The sequence below is a fragment of the Scyliorhinus canicula genome, chromosome 9 (genome assembly GCF_902713615.1).
Source record: "Scyliorhinus canicula chromosome 9, sScyCan1.1, whole genome shotgun sequence".
In the NCBI taxonomy this organism is placed as follows: domain Eukaryota; kingdom Metazoa; phylum Chordata; class Chondrichthyes; order Carcharhiniformes; family Scyliorhinidae; genus Scyliorhinus; species Scyliorhinus canicula.
Window position 1 is genome coordinate 29,724,327 of NC_052154.1, and position 26,503 is coordinate 29,750,829.

General features: G+C 47.3%; 1 protein-coding gene across 5 annotated transcripts in view; it reads right to left on the bottom strand.

Moving 5' to 3' along the window:
• Positions 1-292: 292 nt before the first annotated feature.
• The window catches only part of LOC119971186 (telomeric repeat-binding factor 2-like), a 62,851-nt gene continuing 36,640 nt past the window's right edge, over positions 293-26,503 (bottom strand). For 3 of the 5 annotated variants that reach the window (XM_038806393.1, XM_038806391.1, XM_038806389.1), the window contains 2 exons: positions 10,731-10,786; positions 293-1,615 (listed from right to left, as the gene is read on the bottom strand). In XM_038806393.1, the coding sequence (XP_038662321.1) occupies positions 1,457-1,615; positions 10,731-10,786 (215 nt within the window). In that variant the 3' untranslated portion in view covers positions 293-1,456. Of the gene's footprint in view, positions 1,616-10,730; positions 10,787-16,673; positions 16,955-26,503 lie in introns of those variants that run through there. The other 2 variants (XM_038806392.1, XM_038806390.1) reach the window with 2 other exon arrangements.

The window sequence follows — 26,503 nt, forward strand, 5'->3', positions numbered from 1 at the left end:
GCAGGATTCTTGGTCGTCAGGTAATGAAAATGTTAACCTGCCTCCTTCCAAAATTCTGAATTTTCTAGGTGCAATGTTAATAATGGGAATCTGCTATCCAATGTATTTTCTATTGTTAATGAGTAAGACAATGTCACACTAATGTTGTTCAATTGCAAAGTGGAAAAGGTTAAAAAGATTTTTTTAAATGTTCACCAGCATTGCCAACCACTATGCTTTGGCAAGCCCCTCACTCCACAACAGGTGTTGGGATCTCAGCCAGATCAGAAAATTCAGAGCTGCCATCATAAAATAATGACTTAATTGGAAGCTTTTTATTATATTTAGTTTAATACATATTTCGATTGATTCTGACTCTGTTGGCAGAATTGACCTTTAATTTTCTTCTTCATTACATTTTTGATAGGGCAAGAAAATGCAATCTTAAAAAAAGCTGTGTCATATCAGACTCATACGATAAAAACTGACAGTATCTGTACAGCTAAAAACACGAAGCTAACAAAACAAAAGCAATGAGCAGGAAACAGTGACCAATGGTTATGCTAAGAAACTAAATTCTCCAGGAAGCAACACCTGACAAGTTAATGAAAGGGTTCCTCCTATGAATATATGTCAATATAACAAGATACAACAATGGTATGATACTCTTATGAACAAGAAAATTAAATGCCCATAATTCATAGGAAACTGCAGCTATGCATATGGTGGGCTCACAAATAAGGCAAGTATATACAGTAAAAATATTCTGTAGAAAATCTAGTGCAAGAAAAGACAATAAAAACAACCAATGATCACAATGTAGGATACTCTACCTGGAACGTCACATTTGTTCATACCAAGCTAAACAAAAAACAGTAGTTCTCAATTGTTGCAGGTGTGAGTGAATTACAAACCACTCAAAATGTAAGTAAAGTTGGTGCTGCAATTTTACCGGTTGACTTTTTTTTCTCCACAAGATTCTACACTGTTGATATTTTATCTGTAGATGACCAGTGTCCAAATATTACAGAGGTTAGTGGGGGGGGGGGGGGGGGGGGGGGGGTCTGCACTTTTATTGGCGTTGATTATTCTTGACAAGTCAAAGAACTGGGCACAGTTGCATGTGAAATATTACAAATTAAAATTAATACAGTTCACAAAGTTAACATAAACACATCAAGGACTAAATATTTAACTGAAAAGGATGAAAAAAAAAGCTATGTCTCCATTCTCCTTAGTTGGTGCAGTACAGGCACATGGGTAAAACTGCTTGCATGCAAGTTGACTTACACACAGGCTCCCAAACGACCATTCACACTTAATAGAACTAAAATTCAATCAAGCACTTGGTATTCAGTGCAATCTACCGTGAAAAATGAAGATTCCGAATTCTCCTATAGTACAAGACCAGTACGTGTTTTATACGTTTCATATATGGCCATTAGTGCAACGGTTTAAAATGGTCAGCATCGTCTTTTCATGCCATTCCAAGCTTTCTCATTGTTCTCCATCGATCTTTAATCATGACACTTGTACGATTGCAGAACGGGTAATGTTTCAGGATCTTCCCCCAATTTCCTGCTCCAAACTTTTGTATGCCCTGTTTAATCCATTCAGTTTCTTCAACTGTCCATTTCTAAAATATTATACAAAACATTACAAATTAGAAACATTTGTGACAGAATAACAACTTGTATTGATACAGGCAGTTTTTAAAGACAAGGACGAGAGTGGCTTGAAAATCTGTTTTGCAGTAACCAATCACACCACACTCTAGCAAAATCAAGGCTTAATGGGAAAAATTCATGATTACAGATTATTTCAAAGTGTCTAAGCATTATTTTGTGCTAACATACTTGCCAAATCAGTTCCACATAATACTTATATAAAAATTATATATGTATCAAAATAAAGCAAACGTTGCTCAAGCGGCCATTCTTTAGAGGTAAACCTCGGAACAGTAAGTTGGCAGGTTAATTGATTGGAGGACACATCACATCCCACCAGACATCCACAGGCGCATGTGTGGTGCCTGAAGAATCACAATCAGGAACTGGAGCTGGCATTTTTTTCCTCCTGGGGCATGGAGGATAATTGTATCGGCACTCTGGCTGGATCAATTAATTCAACAAAGATAAATCAAACACAAGGATTTCTGATCCACAAGACTCATCCACATACCACATTTATTATCAAGAGAATAAAACAATGACTTGAAATCCATGCACTTTTACCCCTTTTCATCTGGGTTCTGAGAATGCCAAATTTCAGTTCAAAATAAAGAAAATGCAACTATATCGCAGACTAGAGAACAGGCATGGGTAGAGGTGGCTGAGAATGTGAGCAGGTGAAGTGCAGTCAAGAGGAACTGGGCCAGGTGTCAAACAAACAAAGAAAATTTGAAATTTTCAAATTTGGGATTTTGGAAGACTCATGGACAGTCTCAAATGGCCGGTCCAGATTTGCAAACCGCTCTCAATCTCTTCAATCCAGCATGCAAAAAAACCTGTGGTCTTGAATGTTACCAAAATAAAATGCCTATCAACCCACAACTGGTCAGCCAAATATTCTACTGAAATGAAATGAAATGAAAATCACTTATTGTCACAAGTAGGCTTCAAATGAAGTTACTGTGAAAAGCCCCTAGTCGCCACATTCCGGCACCCGTTTGGGGAGGCTGGCATGGGAATTGAACCGTGCTGCTGGCCTGCCTTGGTCTGCTTTCAAAGCCAGCGATTTAGCCCTGTGCCAAATATATTGAAGGAATATGTTGAGCCCTTTCCATGCATTGGCAGCCACTTTTCACAAAAGGCCACTATTGACAAGATGCTCCAACATGTGATCAGCTGTGCCAGCTCAACCTTCTGTAAACTGCGGCGGCGAATGTATCAAACCACAAAGTCTTATGAAAGTCAACAAAAGTCCAAGTGCAGAGAGCAGGTGTCGTCACCACACTTAGATCATAGCAAGAGCCGAACAGTGTCAAGTTATCTATAAGAGCGCAAGAACATTTCTATCAGCAATGTTTTAGGGAGTTAGGCTGGAAGTTGAAGGCCAGGACAGACAAAGTTGTCATCTCTGGTTTGTTGCCAGTACCACGTGATAGCGAGGCTAGGAATAGGGAGAGAGTGTAGTTGAACACGTGGCTGCAGGAATGGTGTAGGAGGGAGGGCTTCAGGTATTTGGATAATTGGAGCGCATTCTGCGGAAGGTGGGACCTGTACAAGCAGTTCGGGTTGCATCTGAACCAGAGGGGCACCATTATACTCGGGGGGAGGTTTTCTAGTAGTCTTCGGGAGGTTTAAACTAATTTGGCAGGGGAATGGGAACTGGATTTGTAGTCCAGCAACTAAGGAAGCCGATATTCAGGACGCCAAAGCACATAGTGATGCAGTGGGGAAGGTAACACTGACAAAGGAGAGTACTTGCAGGCAAGGAGATGGGTTGAAGTGTGTATATTTAAATGCAAGAAGCATCAGGAATAAGGTGGGTGAACTTAAGGCATGGATCGGTACTTGGGACTACGATGTGGTGGCCATCACAGAAACTTGGATAGAAGAGGGGCAGAAATGGTTGTTGGAGGTCCCTGGTTATAGATGTTTCAACAAGATTAGTGCGTGCAACAGGGCAAGGTTTACAATTGGGGGAAGGGTAAATACAATGCTGTCAGACAAGAATTGAAGTGCATAAATTGGGAACATAGGGTGTCAGGGAAGGACACAAGTGAAATGTGGAACTTGTTCAAGGAACAGGTACTGCGTGTTTTTGATATATATGTCCCTGTCAGGCAGGGAAGAGATGGTCGAGTGAGGGAACCATGGTTGACAAGAGAGGTTGAATGTCTTGTTAAGAGGAAGAAGGAGACTGATGTAAGGCTGAAGAAACAAGGTTCAGACAGGGCACTGGAGGGATACAAGATAGCCAGGAGGGAACTGAAGAAAGGGATTAGGACAGCTAAGAGAGGGTATGAAAAATCTTTGGCGGGTAGGATCAAGGAAAACCCCAAGGCCTTTTACACATATGTGAAAAATATAAGAATGACTAGAGCGAGGGTAGGTCCGATCAAGGACAGTAGCGGGAGATTGTGTATTGAGTCTGAAGAGATAGGAGAGGTCTTGAACAAGTATTTTTCTTTAGTATTTACAAACGAGAGGGGCCATATTGTTGGAGAGGACAGTGTGAAACAGACTGGTAAGCTCGAGGAGATACTTGTTAGGAAGGAAGATGTGTTGGGCAGTTTGAAAAACTTGAGGATAGACAAGTCCCCGGGCCTGACGGGATATATCCAAGGATTCTATGGGAAGCAAGAAATGAAATTGCAGAGCCGTTGGCAATGATCTTTTCGTCCTCGCTGTCAACAGGGGTGGTACCAGAGGATTGGAGAGTGGCGAATGTCGTCCCCCTGTTCAAAAAAGGGAATAGGGATAACCTGGGAATTACAGGCCAGTTAGTCTTACTTCGGTGGTAGGCAAAGTAATGGAAAGGGTACTGAGGGATAGGATTTCTGAGCATCTGGAAAGACACTGCTTGATTAGGGATAGTCAGCACGGATTTGTGAGGGGTAGGTCTTGCCTTACAAGTGTATTGACTTCTTTGAGCAGGTGACCAAGCACGTGGATGAAGGTAAAGCAGTGGATGAAGGTAAAGCAGTGGATGTAGTGTACATGGATGTTAGTAAGGCATTTGATAAGGTTCCCCATGGTAGAACCCAAAGAAATTTGTCTCGAAGATGCTTCGGAAATTGGTTGGGGAGGAGGGCTTCGCCAAGCCCCAGAAGTGGACCGGGCCCAAAGGTCACTTCAACAAAAGTCCAGGTTGGGAGAACCACCGCGGGCAATAATAGCGAAACTTCTCAAATTTCCAGATAAGGAACTGGTTTGGAACTGGGCGAGGAGCATGCGATCGTACAATGGGAAGGACACACAACCCACATATACCAGGACATTGGAACCGACCTGGCCTAACGCAGGCAGAGTTCAATGGGACCAAAGTTTAAAAATAAAGTGTGATTCGGCATATTGTACCTAGCAAGAACTTATTTCAACACGCGGAGGCAGCAAATGAGTTCGTTCAAAAGAACAGACTCGGGAAGAAGCAGTGAGGGAGACCAAAGAAAATGTGGACCCACACGAACCAAGGGGGAAGGGGGTAACTATACTTGGGGACATGTTTGAGGGGGGGTGGGAGAGAAAATCAAACTGGTCAACAGTAGGAACAGTTTTCCCAGGGGAGGGGAGTCACCACACTAGCGAGCATGCTAGTGCATGGGAAGAGGGAGGGCGTGTCTCCCAAGAGGGAGGGGTTGCCTGAAATGTGAGGGGATTCAACTGACTGCTAAAAAGATCCAGTCTTCGCCCAAGTAAAATGTCTGAGGGTCAATATAGTTTTTCTGCAGAAGACGCATTTGAGAGAGAAGGTAACGGAGGGTAAGGAAAAGCTGGGTCAGGAGTCTAATCCGGAGCCTTTTGACACGAAGGCAAGAGGGCTGGCCATACAGTTCAAAAAAATATGTAGCATTTACAGCAAATAGCACGGTGACGGACCCAGGGGGATGATACGTAATGGTTATCAGGATCCTGGAAGGGACCCCGGTTGTACTTATTAATACATACTCCCAAAACTGGGACGATGCAGAGTTCATTAAAAAAGCTATGGCAGAAATGCCCAACCTCAACTTTCACCAACTTATTGGGGGGTGGGGGGACGACCCAAAAACAGACAAATCCAGTTCTAGAATGGGAGCCAAGTCAGGAATGGCAAGAGAGTTAACCATCTTCATGGAGCAGACAGGGGGGGGGGGGGGGGGGGGGGCGAGAACCACCCAAGGGAGAAGGAGTTCTCCTTCCACGCCCACAAAGCCTACTCCCACATAAACCTCTTTGTCGTGATTAAGATGGTGCGGGTGAGGGCAGCACGGTGGCCTAGTGGTTAGCACAGCTGCCTCATGGCGCTGAGGTCCCAGGTTCGATATCGGCTCTGGGTCACTGTCCGTGTGGAGTTTGCACATTCTCCCAGTGTCTGCGTAGGTTCCGCCCCCACAACCCAAAAAATGTGCAGAGTAGGTGGATTGGCCACACTAAAGTGCCCCTTAATTGGAAAAAATAATTGGATAATCTAAATTATTAAAAAAAAGAACAGAAAAAAAAAAGATGGTGCGGGTGGAATATTCTGCAAAAGTAATCTCCGACCATGCACCACATTATATGGATATGAGGTTGGAGATGGCCTGGCAAAATGCCCCCCATGGAGGCTGGACAAAGCCCTACTCACTGATGAGGCGTTCTGTGAAAAAATATCACAAGATATTGACGGGTATGTAACCTGCAACCAAAGTGGAGAGGTCTCAGGTTCCACATGCGTGGAGGCTCTGATCAGGCACAAAATAATAGCGTATAGGGCTCTTATAGACAGGAAGGAAAGAGCAGCTAGGCAGCAGCTGATCGACTCCATAGTGGAAGTCCGTCAACGGTACTCCACGGACCAACCATGGACCTGTTAGCAGAGAGAAAAACTACAAATAGAATTTGACCTGGTCTCCACTGGGAAAGCAATGAACCAGCTTCGCCAGACATGGGGTCCTTGTTTTTTTATGATTTTAGAATACCCAATTCATTTTCTCCAATTAAGGGGCAATTTAATGTGGCCAATTGACCTACCCTGCACATCTTTGGGTTGTGGGGGCGAAACCCACGCAGACACGGGGAGAATGTGCAAACTCCACACGGACAGTGACCCAGAGCCGGGATCGAACCTGGGACCTCGGCGCCGTGAGGCAGCAGGGCTTAACCCACTGCGCCACCGTGCTGCCCTGACATGGGGTCCTTTTATGAGCACAAGGCAAGCCGCCTACTGGCACACTAGCTGAGGGAAGCAGGCTGCCACAAGAGAGACAGCATAGGTAAGGGACAGGAACGGTAGGGAGGTCATGGTTCCAGACGAGATCAACGGAGCCGTTGCAACCTTTTCCTTGGAGGAGGACTCGAAGATGAAACATTTCCTCGACAGGCTGGACATACCAGTTGTGGGGGAGGAAAAGAGACAAGGACTGGAAGCATCGTTAGGACTGGAGAGATCATGGAATGCATTAATTCCATACAGTCTGGGAAGACACCGGGACCGGACGGAATCGCTGTCAAGGGTTGATGGGGGGGGGGGGGGGGGGGGTTGTTGCTGCGCATGCTGGCACAGGCCTCAAGCTCACTGATCCCAAAAAAAGACAAGACCCAACTGAGTGCAGGTCATTCAGACCAATCTCACTGCTGAACACTGATGCTGAAGTCCTGGCGAAAGCTCTGGCAAGGTAACTGGAGAGCCGCTTGCCAGAAGTAATCACAAATGATCTAACCGGGTTTGTCAAGGACAGACAGCTAATGGTGAACATCAGACGCCTGCTGAACGGGATTATGACCCCACACCAGCATTGATCATCTCCCTGGATGCTGAGAAGGCCTTTGATCAAATAAAATGGAGGTACCTCATGAAGGCCCTTGAACGGTTTGGGTTTGGGCCAATGTTCACCTCATGGATAAAACACAGTAAGCGTACAGATGAACATCACCAGCTCTAAATACTTCCAGCCGCACAGAGGCATGAGGCAGGGTTCCTCGCTGTCCCTGTTGCTGTTCGCTCTAGCCATCACTCTTATGAAATGAAAATCGCTTATTGTCACGAGTAGGCTTCAATGAAGTTACTGTGAAAAGCCCCTAGTCGCCACATTCCGGCGCCTGTCCGGGGAGGCTGGTACGGGAATCGAACCGTGCTGCTGGCCTGCTTGGTCTGCTTTAAAAGCCAGCGATTTAGCCTTGTGAGCTAAACCAGCCCCTGTGAGCTAAACCAGCCCCTGTGAGCTAAACCAGCCCCTAAGACCAGCTGGTCTTAGACCAGCGAAGGGATGGACAGGCATTCAGAGAGAAGACAAGGAGCACAATGTTTAACACTAGCGGATGACCTGTTGCTCTACATCTTGAACCTCTTCGCCAGCATGGGCAAGATAATGGAATTCCTAAGGGAGTTCAGAACTTTCTCTGTATAAAATTAAAGCGAGAGCAAATTCTTCCTGGTGAACCCCGGGCAGGGGGCAAAACTGGGGACGCTGCTGTTCCAGGGGATGTTTAGCACAGGGCTAAATCGCTAGCTTTGAAAGCAGACCAAGGCAGGCCAGCAGCACGGTTCGATTCCCGTATCAGCCTCCCCGAACAGGCGCTGGAATGTGGCGACTAGGGGCTCTTCACAGTAACTTCATTTGAAGCCTACTTGTGACAATAAGCGATTTTCTTTTTTTTCTTTTCTTTTTCTTTCTTTCGAACTCACCCAAATCAAGTTCAGGTATCTGGGGATCCAGATTGCTCATGACTGGGCATGGCTCCATAAGTGGAACCTGTCCAGCCAGATGGAGGTGGTGAAGAGGGACCAATGGAAATAGAACTCATCCCACTCTCCCTGGTGGAAATTGTGCAGGTGATAAAAATGAACATGTTGCCAAGGTTCCTACTTCTTATTCAAATCCCTCCTGATCTTCATCCCCAAATCCTTCTTCACCAGGTGGATAAACTGATCATGGCCTCCGCCTGGGCGGTGAAAAACCCTAGGATATGTAAATCCATCCTACAAGGAGAGTGGCGCATGGAGAGTTTGGCTCTGACGAACCTCTTACTCTACCGCTGCGCAGCAAACACCAAGGGTGCAGGGCTGGTTGGGACAGCCAGCCCTGAGTGCAGATGGAAGAGGCCTCCTGTTTTGGGACATCCCTTTGGCACTGGGCACTGCCCCACTTCCATTGCCCCAGCCACGTACTCTAGGAGCCCGGTGGTAATAGCCACAATAAGGACCTGAAACCAGCTCGGACACCACTTCAAACTCAGTGGCATGACTGTTGCAAACCCCATCTACAGAAACCATAGATTTGTCCCGGCGAAGATGGACGCTACCTACAAAGTGTAGAGAAAGGACGATGGGGGGCTGACGGTAAGGGGGACATGTAAAATGGCAACCCTAGGGGAACTAGTGGAGAAGCTTCAGCTCCCGAAATGGAATGAACTCCACTAACTGCGGATACGGGGCTTTTATGCAAGGAGACCACCATGTTCCCCCAGATACCCAAACACATCCTATTAGTCAAGGATGGTAAATGCGCTAACATATATGGACAACTGTTAGAAGGGGTAACGGCCCCACTGAACGAAGTACAGGAAAGATGGGAGGAGGAACTGGGCGTGGAGATTGGGAGAGGACTCTGGACCAACATTCTGTACAGGGTAAACTCCATCTCCTCAAATGCAGGACTGCGTCTAACGACTAAAGGTGGTGCACAAGGCGCATCCAGGTCACGCAAGAGCGTGATTCCCAGAGGTGGAGGCTAAACGCACACGGTGTCAGGGGCGGTCTGGCTAACCGCACCCACATGTTCTGGCCCTGCCCCAAGCTGAGCGGGTTCATTACCACCTTCTTTGAGGACCTGTCGAAGGTGGTGTGGGTGAAGGTGGAGCCATGCGCTTCAGTGGCAGTCTTCGGAGTATCCAGATCTCTTTGTGGGGGGAGGGGCCAACGCCCTGGCCTTTGCCTCCCTGAATGCTCAGCGGAGACTCCTGCTCAGATGGAGGTCTGCAGCGCCATCCAGGGCCTCAGACTGGCTATCCAACCTAACCGAGTTCCTAAAACTAGAAAAAATAAAATTCGCCATCAGGGAATCAGAGGAAGGGTCCCACAAAATGTGGAAGCAATTCACCAGCCTCTTCGAAGACCTGCTTGTGACTAGCAACTATGGGAGCAGGAGAAGAAATAGCTTATGAGGTAGACAAACTACCCAGCCTTCAGGAGAACAGGACACTACACAACCCTGCCATGGCAACCTCTGCAAGACGTGCCAGATCATTGACATGGGTACCATCATTACACGTGAGAACACACCCACCAGGTATGCGGTGCACACGCATGCGACTCGCCCAATCTTGTCTACCTCATACGCTGCAGGAAAGGATGTCCCGAAGCGTGGTACATTGGCGAGACAACGCAGATGCTGCGACAACGAATGAACGGACATCACACGACAATCGCCAGGCAGGAATGTTCCCTTCCAGTCGGGGAACAATTCAGCAGTCAAAGGCATTCAGTCTCTGATCTTCGGGCAAGCGTTCTCCAAAGCAGCCTTCAGGACTCGCGACAATGCAGAATTGCCGAGCAGAAACTAATAACCACGTTCCGCGCACACGAGTACTCCCTCAACCGGGACCTTGGATTTATGTCGCATTACATTCACCCCCCAACCATTTGGCCTGGGCTTGTGAAATCCTACCGACTGACCTGGCCCGCGAATACTCACACCTCTTTAACCTGTGAATATCCCTCTCTCCAGTCACTCTGTCTGGACCTGTAAATACTTAATTACCTGCAAAGACTCGCATTCAAAGTATCGTCTTGCATCGTTGACTTTGTCTATATATGTGTTTCTGGAACCCACCTGATTCTTCATTCACCTGAGGAAGAAGCTGCGCTCTGAAAGCTAGTGATTGAAAACAAACCTGTTGGACTTTAACCTTGTAAGACTTCCGACTGTGCTCACCCCAGTCCAACGCCGGCATCTCCACACCATGTTTTACTTATCAGTCTAACTAAAGAGCCCTTCCTAATCCATCTTCAGAAAATTAATGAAACAACATTTTTAAATCATATTTTGAGATTTGTCGATAAATGATCACAAGCTAATTTCAGTACACAGCACCAAAGTGTACAAATTACAAGTTCAAGGAATTTACCTGCCGTTTGGTTGCAAATGAAACATTACTTTCCGTCGGTGAGGTTCTTCCATTTCCTGTGTAAGAAAATTAAATGGATAAAACGGTGACCATAAAAAGCGTTGCAATTAATAGGTTGAGCCATAATTTGTTCAAAGAATGTAACACTATTACTTTATGGAGGACAGAAATTTACGAGTGTGCACATCCTTCTAACGTTTTCCATTGTAAATTCCTGTCACTATTAATAATGGAAGCTTCCCATTTAATCTTAATGGAGATTACCATTGTAATCTCCTTCCAATGGTACAGCACAAAGACTCAATTTTGAAACATCTCAGCCTATCCTGCAAGAAAACTCGATCCTCCAAACAACTCTTTTTTTTGATTCTGAGATCTGGGTCAATGCAGTATATTTTTAAAAATAAATTTAGAGTACCCAATTCATTTTTTCCCAATTGAGGGGCAAATTAGCGTATATAATCCACCGATCCTGCATATTATGTGTTGTGCAGGCAAAACCCACACAAACACGGGGAGAATGTGCAAACCCCACATGGACATAGACCCAGAGGCGGGATTGAACCGGAGACCTCGGCGCCGTAAGGCAGCAGTGCTAATCACTGCGCCACCCTGCTGCCCTAATGCAATACATTTTTAAAAAATAAACATTTTATTGAGGTATTTTTTTGGTTTGACAACAACAAAATAAACAATGTACATGAACCTATAAACATAGTGCAAAAGCCGTCTTCCACGCTTACAGGTGCCACCATTATTGACCCCCTACTCTAAACTAAACTAACCCCCCCCCCTCTTCTGACGATTAATTGTCCGCCAAGAGGTCGGTAAACGGTTGCCACCTCCGGGCGAACCCTAACATTGACCCTCTCAAGGCAAACTTGATTTTCTCCAAACAGAGAAAGCTAGCCATGTCCGATAGCCAGGTCTCCGACTTCGGGGGCTTTGAGTCCCTCCAAGCTAATAGTATCCGTCTCTGGGCTACCAGGGAAGCGAAGGCCAGAACGTCTGCCTCTCTCCTCCTGGATCTTCCGACACCACGAAAATCGCCACGTCTGGACTCTGTGCTCCCTTGTTTTTAACATCTGCAAACCCCTGCCAGAATCCCCTAGGCTTTGGACCTGTCCAGAACATGTGGATATGGTTCGCTGGCCTTCCCGCACACTTTGCACACCTATCTTCTACCCCAAAGAACCTGCTTATCCGGGCCATTGTCATGTGAGCCCAGAGAATGACCTTGAACTCTATCAGGCTGGGCCTGGCACTAGTTGTGGACACGTTGACTCTACTCAACGCGCCTGTCCATAGACCATCCTCTATCTCTCCTCCCAACTCCTCTTCCCACTTGTGCTTCAGATCCTTCGTCTGCATCGCCTCTGACCCCATAAGTTCCTTGTAAATGTCAGAGACACTCACTTCTCCCACCCACCCTCTGGAAACTACCCTGCCCTGTATCGCCCTTGGTGGTAGGAGCAGGAAGGTTGAAACCTGCCTGCGTAGGAAGTCCTGCACCTGCAGCTACCTGAATTTGTTTCCCCTCACCAATCCAAATTTATTCTCCAGCTCACCAAGCTAGGAAAGCTCCCTTCCAGAAACATATCCCCCACCCTCTCAATTCCTGCCCTCGGTCATCTCCGAAACCCCCAAGCCATTCTTCCCGGGGCAAACCGGTGATTATTACAGATTGGAGACCAAACCGATGCTCCCTCTGCTCTCACATGCCTCCTCCATTGCCCCCAGACTCTCAGGGTCACCACCACCACGGGGCTGGTGGAGTACCGTGCCGGCGGGAATGGCAGAGGCGCTGTTATCAACGCCCCGAAACTGATGCCCTTACATGAAGCTGCCTCCATACGCTCCCATGCCAACCATCCCACCACCACCACCCACTTCCTGATCATGGCTAAATTCACCGCCCAATAGTAGTTACTGAAGTCTGGCAGCACCAGCCCGCCCTCTCCCCAGCTCCGCTCAAGCATCCCTTTCTTTACTTGCGGGGTCTTGCCCGCCCATACAAAGCCAGTGATCACTTTGTTGACCCGTTTAAAAAAGGACCGCAGAATAAAGATGGGGCGACACAAACACAAACAGGAATCTCGGCAGGACCATCTGCACTCTCCCAGCTAGTGACAACGGGAGCGTGTCCCACCTCCGAAAATCATCCTCCATTTGGTCTACTAGTCGGGCAAGATTTCGTTTGTGCAGCCGTACCTATTCCCGCGCCACTTGGGATGCCTAGATACCGAAAGCTTCCCCCACCACTCTAAATGGCAGCTGCTCCAGTCGCCTCTCCTGTCCCCTCGCCTGGACCGCACACATCTCACTTTTCTCCCCGAAAACCAGCCAAAATCCCCCAGAATCCTCATGATTTCTTCCAACCCCTCTGCTGGGTCCGATACATACAGGAGCAGGTCATCTGCGTAAAGCGAGACTCTGTGTTCCACCCACCCCCGGACCAGCCCCTTGAGGCTCTCAGTGCAATTGCCAGCGGCTTTATGGCTAACGCAAACAGCAGTGGGGAGAGGGGGCAACCCTGTCTCGTCCCCCGATGCAGCCTAAAATAGTCCGATGTTATCCTATTCGTCCGTACGCTCGCCACAGGTGCCTGAGACAGCAACCTGACCCAGTCAATAAAGCCCCGCCCAAATCCGAACCGTCCTAGTACCTCCCACAGATAATCCCATTCTACTCGATCAAAGGCCTTCTCTGCGTCCATTGCGACCACTACCTCCACCTCCCTACCTCCGGGGACATCATAATCACATTTAATAGCCTTCTTACATTGGCCACCAACTGCCTTCCATTGACAAACCCCATATGGTCCAACGTCCGGAACACAATCTTCAATCTTAGATGACAACATTTTGGCCAGCAGTTGGGCGCCCACATTCATAGATACATAGAAGATAGGAGGAGGCCTTTTGGCACTTTAAGCCTGCTCCGCCATTCATCACGATCATGGCTGATCATCCAACTCAATAGCCTAATCCTGCTTTCTCCCCATAGCCTTTGATCCCATTCTCCCCAAGTGCTATATCCAGCCACCTCTTGAATATATTCAAAGTGTTAGCATCAACTACTTCCTGTGGTAATGAATTCCGCAGGCTCACCACTCTTTGTGTGAAGAAATATCTCCTCATCTCTGTACGAAATGGTTTACCCCGAATCCTCAGGCTGTGAACCCTGGTTCTGGACACACCCATCATTGGTAACATCTTCTCTTCATCTACCTGTCTAGTCCTGTTAGAATTTTATAAGTCTCTCTGAGATCCCCCCCCCCTCATTCTTCTGAACTCCAGCGAGAACAATCCCAACCTCGTCATTCTCTTCTCATATGACAGTCCCGCCATCCTTGGAATCAGTCTGATAAACCTTTGCTGCACTCCCTTGAGAGCAAGAACATCCTTCCTCAGAGAAAGAGACCAAAACTGCAGGTACTCCAGGTGTGGCCTCACCAAGGCACTATACAATTGCAGCAACACATCCCTGCTTCTATACTCAAAACCTCTTGCAACAAAGGCCAACATACCATTCGCCTTCTTTACCGCCTGCTGCACCTGCATGCTTACCTTCAGTGAATGGTGCACAAGGACACCCAGGTCCTGCTGCACACTCCCATCTCCCAATTTACAACCATTCAGGTAGTAATCTGTCTTCCTGTTTTTGCTTCCAAAATTAATAACCTCACACTTATCCAAATTATACTGCATCTGCCATTGGTTTGCCCACTCTCCTACTTGTCCAGATCTTGCTGTAGGATCCCTACATCCTCGTCACAATTCACCCTCCCACCTAATTTGGTACCATCTGCAAACTTTGATATGTTACATTTTGTTCCCTCATCCAAATCATTAATATATACCATCAATTCCATCACTCGAACCTGCCTCCCATCCATCTAGTCCATCTACACCTCCAGCTGCCTGGGGAAAGTGGGCAGCATAATCAAAGACCCCCTCCCACCCGGCTTACTTACTCTTCCAACTTCTTCCATCGGGCAGGAGATGCAGAAGTCTGAGAACACGCACCAACAGACTCAAAAACAACTTCTTCTCCGCTGTTACCAGACTCCTAAATGACCCTCATTTAGAAAGCAATGGCAGTGCCGGTGCTTATGTAGTTACATTGTATACCTTGTGTTGCCCTATTATGTATTTTCTTTTATTCCCTTTTCTTCCCATGTACTTAATGATCTGTTGAGCTGCTCGCAGAAAAATACTTTTCACTGTACCTCAGTACAAGTGACAATAAACAAATCCAATCTACTGTGAATAGCTGGGGTCCCAGCACCGATTCCTGTGGTACCCCACTGGTTACTGCCTGCCAATTTACAAAGGACCTATAAATCCCAACTCTTTGTTTCCTCTCTGCCAACCAGTTTTCTATCCACCTCAATACATTTCCCCAATCCCACGCGCTTTAACGTTTGTTCTACTGTTAGTGTGATTAACACGCCTCCAATAAAGGACATGTGCTTAACACTGGTTTGGCTCTGTATCTGTATCTATGCTCTGGAGTCGCCAGGTGCCGTAAGAGACACCGTCACAAGTTATCAAAGTCAAGTTCAAAGCAATAAATCTAAACACCGATCAGTAAGTCCAAACAATTAGTGTTTATTATAACAAATGTAATAAATACTCATGCACACGCTAAAAGACTAATACTTATTCCTACTATTAAACGACTAAATACTTATCTAGAAAGGAACAGGCAAGGTCAGGGGGGCAAGGCCTTCGTCCCGTTCTTGGTCTGCAACTTCTGGTTATTAAAGTCGGCAAGAGTATAAGCAATGCCTGGGTCACGTAGCGATCGTTGTTTTGGCACTTACTGATAGATGGCTGATGCTCAACGGCCGGTGATGAAAGACAGGATCTGGAGGCTGGAGTCAGAGGCCGGAGTCAGGATGCAACAGCCTAGGCCGGAGTCAGGAAGCAACAGCCTAGGCCGGAGTCAGGAAGCAACAGACCGAATCATGTGTGGGACCTTCTTTTTATAGGTCCCAGGAGGTCCAGGCCCCCTTGGGGCGGTTCCCTCATCGATTGGGTCTTTCCCGATCGATACGTTTTGAACTCCCCTATCCTGGGGTCGTTTCTCGATGGCTGGGGCGGTTCCTAGGGGTCATTGTTCTGGTTTCTCTGGCGCCATCCTGGCTGGGTAGCTATAGAAAAGTATCGATTGATACTTAAAATGTTTTTATTGTATCTGGGACTGGGCCGGTATCACCTCATTAGTATGCAGATCGCTTTCCTATTTGCACCTTTGGCTGAGTTTCTGCAACTGCCTTGAAACCGGTTTTGTACGTGCAAAAATGCTAAATGCTTCTGCAAGCTGTGTGTCCTTACTTAGGCTGTTTTCCCTGTATTCTTTGCGGTTCTCCATTTTGTAGACTGGTGTCCATCTTAGAGGGCTACATTCCCTCCTTGTGATCCTCACGAGAAATTGTGAAGGATCACCTATGTATGGTTCTTCTATGTTACTTCGATTTCCTTTGGGTTCCTTTTTTGGTTCCCTGACCTTAGCAAGTTCCTGGGCGTCTACTCTATCCTTAACTATGGCAAGAAAATTTTAACTCACATTTTCTACTTGGCGCTATGTCAAAGGGGACATGCATTACCAATATTCGGGAACCTCTACCTATCACAATTCCTACTCTCATCTTACTTTAAACATTTCATCACATTCTAAAGTCTTATCCATTCACACCACAGTACATGTCGCTTTCTGACTCGGCAGTCGAGTTCAGAACCATATAATACATCAGTGTCTCATTTTTATTTACATATGGCTATAAATACATTTCCTATGCATCAAGGGGTTGGGGGGATTGGTGAAAACCGAAAATAGGGGATTGAACTCCGTAAATGGTTGAGGGGCAGGAACGGGAGGCTCTCCTTTTCCATTTCCTCAACCTGAGGGTCTGTACTATGATGCAGAGAATTGCAATCACTAACAGTGATTCAATCACATACGACATCGAGTACCAGGTCATGAATTTCGTGCACCAGGTCTGAACCTCACTGATCAGTGCTGAGCACGGAGAAGTCGGTGTGTGGGAAACATTAACGGCGGGGTCGTGGGGGAAACATGATTTGCTTCAACATGCAAAAATACAACAATATTTAAAATAAATAGGTAGGTTTCCATCATGGTCTTCTTTGTTCTCTTCCTTCTCTTCCTTTGTATGGCCGATCTTTGCCGTGAACCCTCCTTCGACTGTTCGAAAACTATGGGATCAAGCACAGTATCTGTCAATACACAGTTTAATATCTGTACTGTTAGTGTATCTGTCCTCTCATTCCAATTGACCCTTAAATGAATGGCCAAGTCACACCCTGTGACTCACCTCATTTTTTTTTTCAAATGCGAATTTAGGAGCAGATATACACCTAACAACTTTTCTACTGCAAGCCATCTCGCAGGCTTTGCGATTTACCATCAGAATGTTCCTGGATGTAAATAGCATGTGGGATGGCTGCCGAAGGGCTACCTAAAGAAAAATGAAACCAAATTTTGAACGAAACGGTCGAATGAGTTGCGTATGGGCCGCTACGGGTAAGATTTGTATGGGATCCCCGGGTAAGGCGTGCTGTGCCGTACCCGAGCTTGGCTGACTGAAGGGGTTCTCAGACAGGGCGGATCCTCAATGCCATTTCTCCACTGCCTGAGCAACCTGAAATGAACGGGTATGAATGTATTCATCGTGGGATTGCAGCCTCTATTCACAGAATAGAGGGGCACCTGAAAAACAAGGGAGGAGCCAAGATGCTCCAACATCTGAAAACAGATAAGTCGTGAACTTTGTCGGTTCACCAGAGGATACTTAACTGAAGTTCTCAGAGGTATCTGCGGACAAACTAACGTGTGTGCGAGGCGGTCACAAGCTTTTCAGCTGAAAAGAAGATGGCCAACCTCCAATCAAACCTTTAACAAACAACAAAGTGATTTGATCTCCAATCAAACCCTTAATATTATTAAAAACAAACACAAACAAACAAAACATACGTGCAGGTTCCATCAGAAAGGATATCGCTTTCCTCAAGCGGATCCTCTTTTACATCACCTGGACACCTCACTTCTCCTCTCTCTCTCTCTCTGTGAACAGGGTCACAAAGGGGTTGCCGTATCGGGAGTCAGACATCACGTCTTTCTCTTCTCCCGGATCCCACACTCTTGTATGGATCAGGCATGCGATCTGTGCGTTATGTGACCGGGGGTCACTCTCATCATTGCCGACAAGTCTCCATGAATTGTCCCTGTGCCAAAGTGTGGTATCTAAGTTTGAAGGGACATTGTCGGTGTCGGGTCTGGGTGTTTAACGTAGGTGACCTCCATGGGGTCACTGGAGTCGGGGTCGTAGTCGCTGAAGTGGGAGCTGTAGGGTGGGGTGCTGTGGCTGTCCTCATTGTCAGAGTCAGTGTCGCTGTCTCTGCTGTGGCAGCTTGTGGGCATTTCGGGGCGTGGTCTGAAGTCAGTGGGCGGAGTCGTGGGCGAGTCCAATGAGGAACTGGTCTGTGAGGGGGATGGTGAGAATGCGTCTCTAGTGGGCGGGGCGAGATGTTCTGCTGCGTCTAGCAGGACATGGTGTGTGTGGTTAGACTGTGTTCCATATGCCTTCAGTTGGTTAATATGAAACCACGCAGTCTTACCGTTGGGGTATTTTATTCTGTAAACGGAGGGGCTAATTTTGTCCGAAATTGAATACGGGCCGGAAGATTTAGGTGCCAAAAAGCTGCTGGGGTTATAAACAGATAACATTACCTGTTGTCCAACCTGAAATTCTGTGGGGTGTACATTCTTATTAAAGCAAGCTGTGCTTTGTTTTCATCTCTTTCCCAATTTTACTGCGGCTGCTAACTGTGCAGACCTCACAGTCTCAACTAGGTCTTTGACTGCCTTCTCCTGTGTGAGGGCCGTCACTTCGGGGCTAGTCATGTCCGTCCCAAAAGGAATTCTGTACCTTTCATAGGGCGTCCGGTCATGAGTGTGTGTGGGGTGAATCCTGTGGATGATGAAACCGTGTTGCGGATGAACATGAGTGCGAATGGGAGTACTGAATCCCATGTTGAATTGTTCTCCTGAACCATTTTCCTAAGGGTCGATTTTAGGGTCCGATTCATGCGTTCGACTATCCCGCTTGACTGGGGGTGATACGCAATTGTGGAAATTTTGTTTAATGCCAAATATTGTCAGGACATTCTGCATGACCCGTCCTGTGAAGTGAGATCCCTGATCTGACTCTATATTTCTCGGGAGACCCCATCTCGTGAAGATGTGGTGGGTCAGGATCTTTGCAGCTTTCTTAGCTGTATTGGTTCGTGAGGGGAATGCCTCTACCCATTTGGTAAAGATGTCTATAACGACCAGAACATATTTATAGCCATTCCTACAAGGGGGCAATGGTGCTATAAAATCGATCTGGAGGTTAGTCCAGGGGCCATTAACTGGTCGAGTATGTCTAAGTTGTGCCTTTTTCCGAGTACCTCTCCGGGTTATTTTGTGCACAAATTAGGCAATTCTCGATGTAATGGGTCACATCGTTTCTTAAATTTGGCCACCAACAGAGTTGCCTGATGTGCCTTGTGGTCGGGCCGATCCCTTGGTGTCCATGACTGTCATGGAACAAGGCAATCATCTGATTCCTATCCTGTTCCGGAACCACAAAGTTTATCCTTAATGATCACACCCTCATGTGTGGTCAAAGCGTGTCTGAATTTATCGTATTGGTGCACAAAATTTCCTTTAAAAATCTCCCTGAGATCTCTATCCTGTTTCTGTGCCTCAACTAAATCTTTAATTTTCGTCTGTGAGACCTGAACTGCACTCACAGGGGCACTAGCTGGTGCGCTAGCTGGGGGTGTCCAAGAGTGTCCTCGCCTGGAACCTGCTTTTGCCAATGCGTCGGCTTTTACATTTCCGGGGGGGGATGACCTATGGTGACTTCTAACTTTGATTATGCCATACGTCCTATCCTTTGCCTTGTCTAAGATATGGCGGAGTAATGGGGCTGATGGAAGGGGCTTCCCGTCTGCGGAGACAAAACCTTGTGTCCTCCACAGGGGTAGAAAATCTGTTAAACTGTTACAGACATACAAACTGTCCGAATATATATCTGCCGGGCTGGGAAATGAATCTGGGTGGTCCACTGTGTATGCGATGGCCGCGAGCTCTGCTGCCTGCGTGCCTAAGTGTCCTGGTAATTTTAAAGAGATTTCTTCTAATGCGCGACCCTGCGCATCCTCAACATAGATTCCGCATCCAGTGATGTGTTCTCCATCTAAAACTGTGGATGAACCGTCCACATATATTTTCAGTGGGGCACACGTGTCTGTGTGCTGGGGGCTCTGGCTTGAATTCCCTATCTTTCTGGGGGGTGTCTTTGCTATGAAGGGTCCTGTGTTGTGTAGGGGTGCTACAATTTCGCATTCATGGGGCTGTCCTGGATATTGGAGGTTGACGGCTAAAAATGTGTGTGTCGTGGTCCGTTTAACTGTGATGTCCCGCCCTTGTAAAAGTAACGTCCATCTAGCTGCTCTAATCTGGCTAACTGAACCGTCCTTCAGTCGACCGTCTAGAAGTAACTGTATGGGGGTGTGCTCGGTCAAAATGGTGATGGGATTGAGTCCGGTAATGTATGCGAAGTACTGAACTGCCCAAAAAACTGCTAGGAGGTGCCTCTCGCAGGCTGAAAATCCTTGCTCTACGGGGTCTAAAAGTCTGGAGGCATAAGCCACTGGTCTTAGCTGCTCGTGCCGTTCCTGGAGTAGCACGGCCGAGAGGGTCAGATCTGTGCTCGCTACCTCTATTGCATAGGGGGAGAGTTGGTCTGGGACTTGTAGCGTGGGTGCTGCGCTAAGGGCTTTCTTTAAATCTTCCACAGCCTCTGTATGCTGCGGAAGCCATTCCCATGGGGCTCCTTTCTTTAGGCGGTCTGAGAGCGGGGCTGCCTTTGTCGCGAAACCATCGATATGGTTCCGACAGTAACCAACCAGTCCTAAAAACGACCGGAGGGCTGAAACATTCTGGGGAAGGGGCAATTTGACAATCGAATCAATCCTTTTGAATTCGATCTCGCGTTTGCCGTGCGTGATGACTGTACCCAAATACATCACTTTGTTTTCTAATATCTGGGCCTTTCTGGGGTTAACTTTGCATCCGATCGAGGTTAAAAGTTCCAGGAGCTCGGCAGAAGCGTAATGTGCTCTGCCTTTGTGTCTGTCTACAGTAATAGGTCGTCCACATACTGTACCAGACATTCGGGGCGGGAATATTTTGCTAAACCATTTGCCAGCTGTCGGTGGAAAATGGAGGGTGAATTGTGGAATCCTTGTGGGAGGCATGTCCACGTACACTGCTGTCCTTTAAAAGTGAAGGCAAATTTGTACTGGCACGCCTTTGCCAATGGGATTGACCAGAAGCCATTGCTAATGTCCAAAACCGTGAAGAATTTTGAGTGGAGTCCCTGTTTGAGCATGGTCTCGGGACTTGTTGCTCCCGTGGGGGCTACTGCTGGGGTTACTTTGTTGAGCTCCCGATAATCGATGGTCAGACGCCATGATCCGTCGGGCTTTCTCACTGGCCAAATAGGTGCATTATTGGTCGAGGCTACTGTCCTAAGTACACCTTGCTCCAATAAGCTATCTATTACTTTTCCTATTTCTCCCTCTGCTTCTAGGGGAAATCGGTACTGTTTCTGTGGTCGGGGGTCAGGTCCGGTAACTTGAACTTGTCCCGTCATTCTGCCGCAGTCATGCCGGTGACTGGCAAATGCTGTCCTGTGTTTATTCAAAACTGTCCTAACCTGTTTGTCCGTGCTAAGCGTGGTCGGGTCGAAACAATAGTCGCCTACTGCGCTAATCTTCTTATACTCTCCTACTGTGAGAGTAGCGGGTGCTCGGTCTGATTTTGCCATTCGCCACACACTGGTTTACTGGATCGAACGACAGGCTATGGGCATTCATGAAATCTATACCCAGTATGTGTTCTGCTGTACGGGGTAGATTAACTAATACAACGGGGTGTCTGGTGGAGATGATCCCTAGCTGAATTGCTACGGGGGCTGTGAGTGTCCTGTAAAACCGCTGAGTGTAATGGTGGATGTGGTCGGCCACGTGTCTGCCTGTGCCGTGGTGGTGGAATTAATTGTGGTGCGGGACCCTCCTGTGTCCCAAAGTAACTCTATGGGCTTCCCTCGATCCTTTGCTGTGACTACCGGTCTCCCGGATTGGTCCCAGAGGGTGTCACAGACCCAAGTGGGGGAGCCCGAACACCGTCAGTCCGTTTCGTCCACATTGGTCTGTCCTGACTGTATTCCTATACTGTGAATAGGCTTCGCTCTATTTCTGTTCAGAGTGCCTGTCTGCTGGCCTCTCTGTGATCTTTGGGGTGCATTGCATTCCTTAGCAAAATGTCCTAACTGACCACAGTTGTAGCATTCCTGCGACTTCTGTGGAGGGCTGTTCTTCCCTTCGTTTACCCATGCGGGGTTTTGGTGCGCTCTCACTGCCTGAATGTCCGCTGCAGCCTGAGCTTCATCTGGGGTCTTTATTTTAATTTTGCCCTGAACCGATTGTTCCCAAGCGCGGGACAATCTTTTCAGAACCCATTTCTCGTTATGGGTCTCCTCTGAGGGGTCGTAACTATTGCAAACACTCTGTCCTGCATCTGTGGCATGGGAGATTATGGTGCGCGTCCATTTAACCATGTTGTCACAGTTCAAATGCGCTCGGTTTAATTCGCCAAAAACTGCAGTGAAATGGACCCACAGCCTTCCTGCAAATGCTGTGGGATGCTCTGTTCTCTTTTGTCTGCATTTAGTTAGTCCTTCAACTGGGTCTCCTCTGTTATATCCTATTGCATCTAAAATGGAGGTGTGCATTTCCTCTAGTGTGCCTCCTCCAACGTTGTGTGGGTCGGGGAGGGCTGCTACTATGGATGGGTCTAAGCTCAGAACCGTGAGCTTAACCTGCTCTCTATCGTCCAGGCCGTACATGGTAGCCTGCTGTTTAACATTTGCGAAAAATTGGTGGGGGTCTGCAGTGGGGAGAAACGGAGTGATTTTCTCACACGCGTCCCTGAGTTGTGTTAGTTAAGGGGGTGGTGTAGGTGATATTGGGTGCGCCGTCTGTGGTTGCCTTTCTTTGGGTGGTGACTGGGTTCATAGGTGCGGATGCTATCTGATCTGTGGGGGGTTGGGGTGCTTTCCTTTTCTGCTGGCGCACATGTTACTTGAACATAGCGCTGCGCTGTCTCACTCAGTTCCTGCCAGTCTGGGGCATTCTCCTTATCTAACTGTGTTCCAAAGGTGCTTTGGAACCCATTCTGCACTGAAAGCAGCGATTGCAGCTCCGCAATCTGCTTCCTGCATTTTGCATGGTCTACTGTGCTCTGTCTTTGCTCAGTAGTGGCAGCATGGAGTGCTCTTAAAGCTGCCTTCAGGTCAGAGCATTGCCTCTGCAATGCCTCTACCTGCTTTTCCGATTCCTCTCTTATCAGGACTGCACGTTGCACATCTTGATAGGCTTTTTCGTATTGGGTCTGGGAACTGCTCAGATGGGCTAGACACGACTGATGTGCCCTCTTGGCATCATCCACCTCTCTACCCTTCTCTGCCTGCTTCCCTCTCAGTTCTAAGTTTTCCTCCTCGATGTCCCTGACATCCACTTTACTCATTCTATTCCTCTCTTCTAACGCTGTTCGGAGCGTCCGAACGACCTCCTCAGTGCCTCGCAATTGTGCCAAACAGGACACGATTGCCATCGGCTTGCGTGCTTTACTCGGATTTTTCTTATGAATTTGAGAGAGGTTCTCCCACCAAGTATGTCCTATACTCCCGGGACCTGTCTCCTCATTCATACAGAACTCATTCCAAAGGGGCCATCCCTTTCCTTTCAGATACTTGCGGAGTTCCAGCTCCCACACGGGACACTGACCTACTCTGCTACTGCTGGTCGCTGCGACCAAGAACTGCTCTGGGTTCATGAGGCGTTCCATTGCCTGCATGGCCATTTCCTCCTTCTGTCTTAATTTGGAACAAGGGGTGTTGAAGTAATGTTTTAAAAGACGGGTAAGGCTTTCGCTATGTTCCGCTTAAAAATTCCCGACAGTTCGTCGCAACAAAAAATCTCTCAGGTCAACCTTACAACCCTGTTACTTACGCATGTACAAAACACACTTCCGAATTATCGTTATTGGTTTGAACACCTTGACCACTTGTGATTTTTTTTCCTTTTTTCCAATCAGATTTCTAATTCAAATTTCTGGGGTTCTAACGGAGTGGGGGTGCCACTCTAATCGCGTCCCGTCCAGAGTCTGCCACTAAATGTTGCTCGTTCTACTGTTAGTGTGATTAACACGCCTCCAATAAAGGACATGTGCTTAACACTGGTTTGGCTCTGTATCTATGCTCTGGAGTTGCCAGGTGCCGTAAGAGACACCGTCACAAGTTATCAAGGTCAAGTTCAAAGCAATAAATCTAAACACCGATCAGTAAGTCCAAACATAGAACATAGAACAGTACAGCACAGAACAGGCCCTTCGGCCCTCAATGTTGTGCCGAGCCATGATCACCCTACTCAAACCCACGTATCCACCCCATACCCGTAACCCAACAACCCCCCCCCTCTTAACCTTACTTTTATTAGGACACTACGGGCAATTTAGCACGGCCAATCCACCTAACACGCACATCTTTGGACTGTGGGAGGAAACCGGAGCACCTGGAGGAAACCCACGCACACAGGGGGAGGACGTGCAGACTCCACACAGACAGTGACCCAGCCGGGAATCGAACCTGGGACCCTGGAGCTGTGAAGCATTTATGCTAACCACCATGCTACCCTGCTGCAATAAACAATTAGTGTTTATTATAACAAATATAATAAATACTCATGCACATGCTAAAAGACTAATACTTATTCCTACTATTAAACGACTAAATACTTATCTAGAAAGGAACAGGCAAGGTCAGGGGGGCAAGGCCTTCGTCCCGTTCTTGGTCTGCAACTTCTGGTTATTAAAGTCGGCAAGAGTATAAGCAATGCCTGGGTCACGTAGCGATCGTTGTTTTGGCACTTACTGATAGATGGCTGATGCTCAACGGCCGGTGATGAAAGACAGGATCTGGAGGCTGGAGTCGGAGGCCGGAGTCAGGATGCAACAGCCTAGGCCGGAGTCAGGAAGCAACAGCCTAGGCCGGAGTCAGGAAGCAACAGACCGAATCATGTGTGGGACCTTCTTTTTATAGGTCCCAGGAGGTCCAGGCCCCCTTGGGGCGGTTCCCTCATCGATTGGGTCTTTCCCGATCGATACGTTTTGAACTCCCCTATCCTGGGGTCGTTTCTCGATGGCTGGGGCGGTTCCTAGAGGTCATTGTTCTGGTTTCTCTGGCGCCATCCTGGCTGGGTAGCTATAGAAAAGTATCGATTGATACTTAAAATGTTTCTATTTTATCTGGGACTGGGCAGGTAACACCTCATTAGTATGCAGATCGTTTTCCTATTTGCACCTTTGGCTGAGTTTCTGCAACTGCCTTGAAACCGGTTTTGTACGTGCAAAAATGCTAAATGCTTCTGCAAGCTGTGTGTCCTTACTATGGCTGTTTTTCCCCTGTATTCTTTGCGGTTCTCCATTTTGTAGACTGGTGTCCATCTTAGAGGGCTACACGTTGCACAATAATCTCTTATGCGGGACTTTGTCAAACACCTTCTGAAAGTCCAAATATACCACATCGACTGGCTCCCCCTTGTCGACTGTGCTGGTTACCTCTTCAAAGAATTCCAACAGATTTGTCAAGCATGACTTTCCCTTCATAAATCCATGCTGACTCTGACTGATCCTGCCATTGCTTTCTAAATGTTCCACTATAAAGTCCTTGATAATGGATTCAAGCATTTCCCCCACTACCGACATTAGGTTTACAGGTCTATAATTCCCTGGTTTCTCTCTACCTCCCTTTTTGAATATCGGAGTGATGTGAGCACCCTCCAATCTGCAGGGACAGTTCCAGAGTCTATGGAATCCCGGAAGATGACCACCAATGCATCCACTATTTCCAGAGCCACCTCCTTAAGCTCTCTGAGATGCAGATTCTCAGGCCCTGGGGATTTATCCGCCTTCAATCCCATCAGTTTTCCCAGCACCATTTCTCTACTAATGTTGATCTCCCTCAGTTCTTCCCTCTCACTAAACCTTTAATTCTCCAACATTTCTGGGATCTGATTTGTGTCCTCATTTGTGAAGACAGAACCAAAGTATGTATTCCATCCCCCCCGCCCCCGCCCCCCCCCCCCCCCCCCCCCCCAAGTATGTATTTAATTGCTTAGCCATTTCTTTGCCCCATATTAGGCAATCCTATGTTTGTCTACAGTGGGCCTAAATTTCTCTTTACCAATTTCTTTCTCTTCACATATCTGTAGAAACTCATATTGTCAGTCTTTATGTTCCCTGCAAGCTTCCTTTCGTACTGTTCTTTCCCCTTCTTAATCAATCCCTTTGTCCTTCTTTGCTGAATTCTAAACCGCTCCCAATCCTCAGACCTCATTTTTCTTGGCCAATCTGTACGCTTCTTCCTTGGATCAGATACTATTTCTAATTTCCCTTCTAATTCAATAGGGATATCGGCCTGTTGGACCCACACAGCTCCGGGTTCTTGGCCCACTTCAGGATCAGTGAAATCGTCGGGGGAAGCACCCCTTGCTCCCTTGCCTCATTGAATGTCCTCATCAACTACGGCCCCAATATCCCCGAGAGCTTTTTACAGAACTCCACTGGGTACC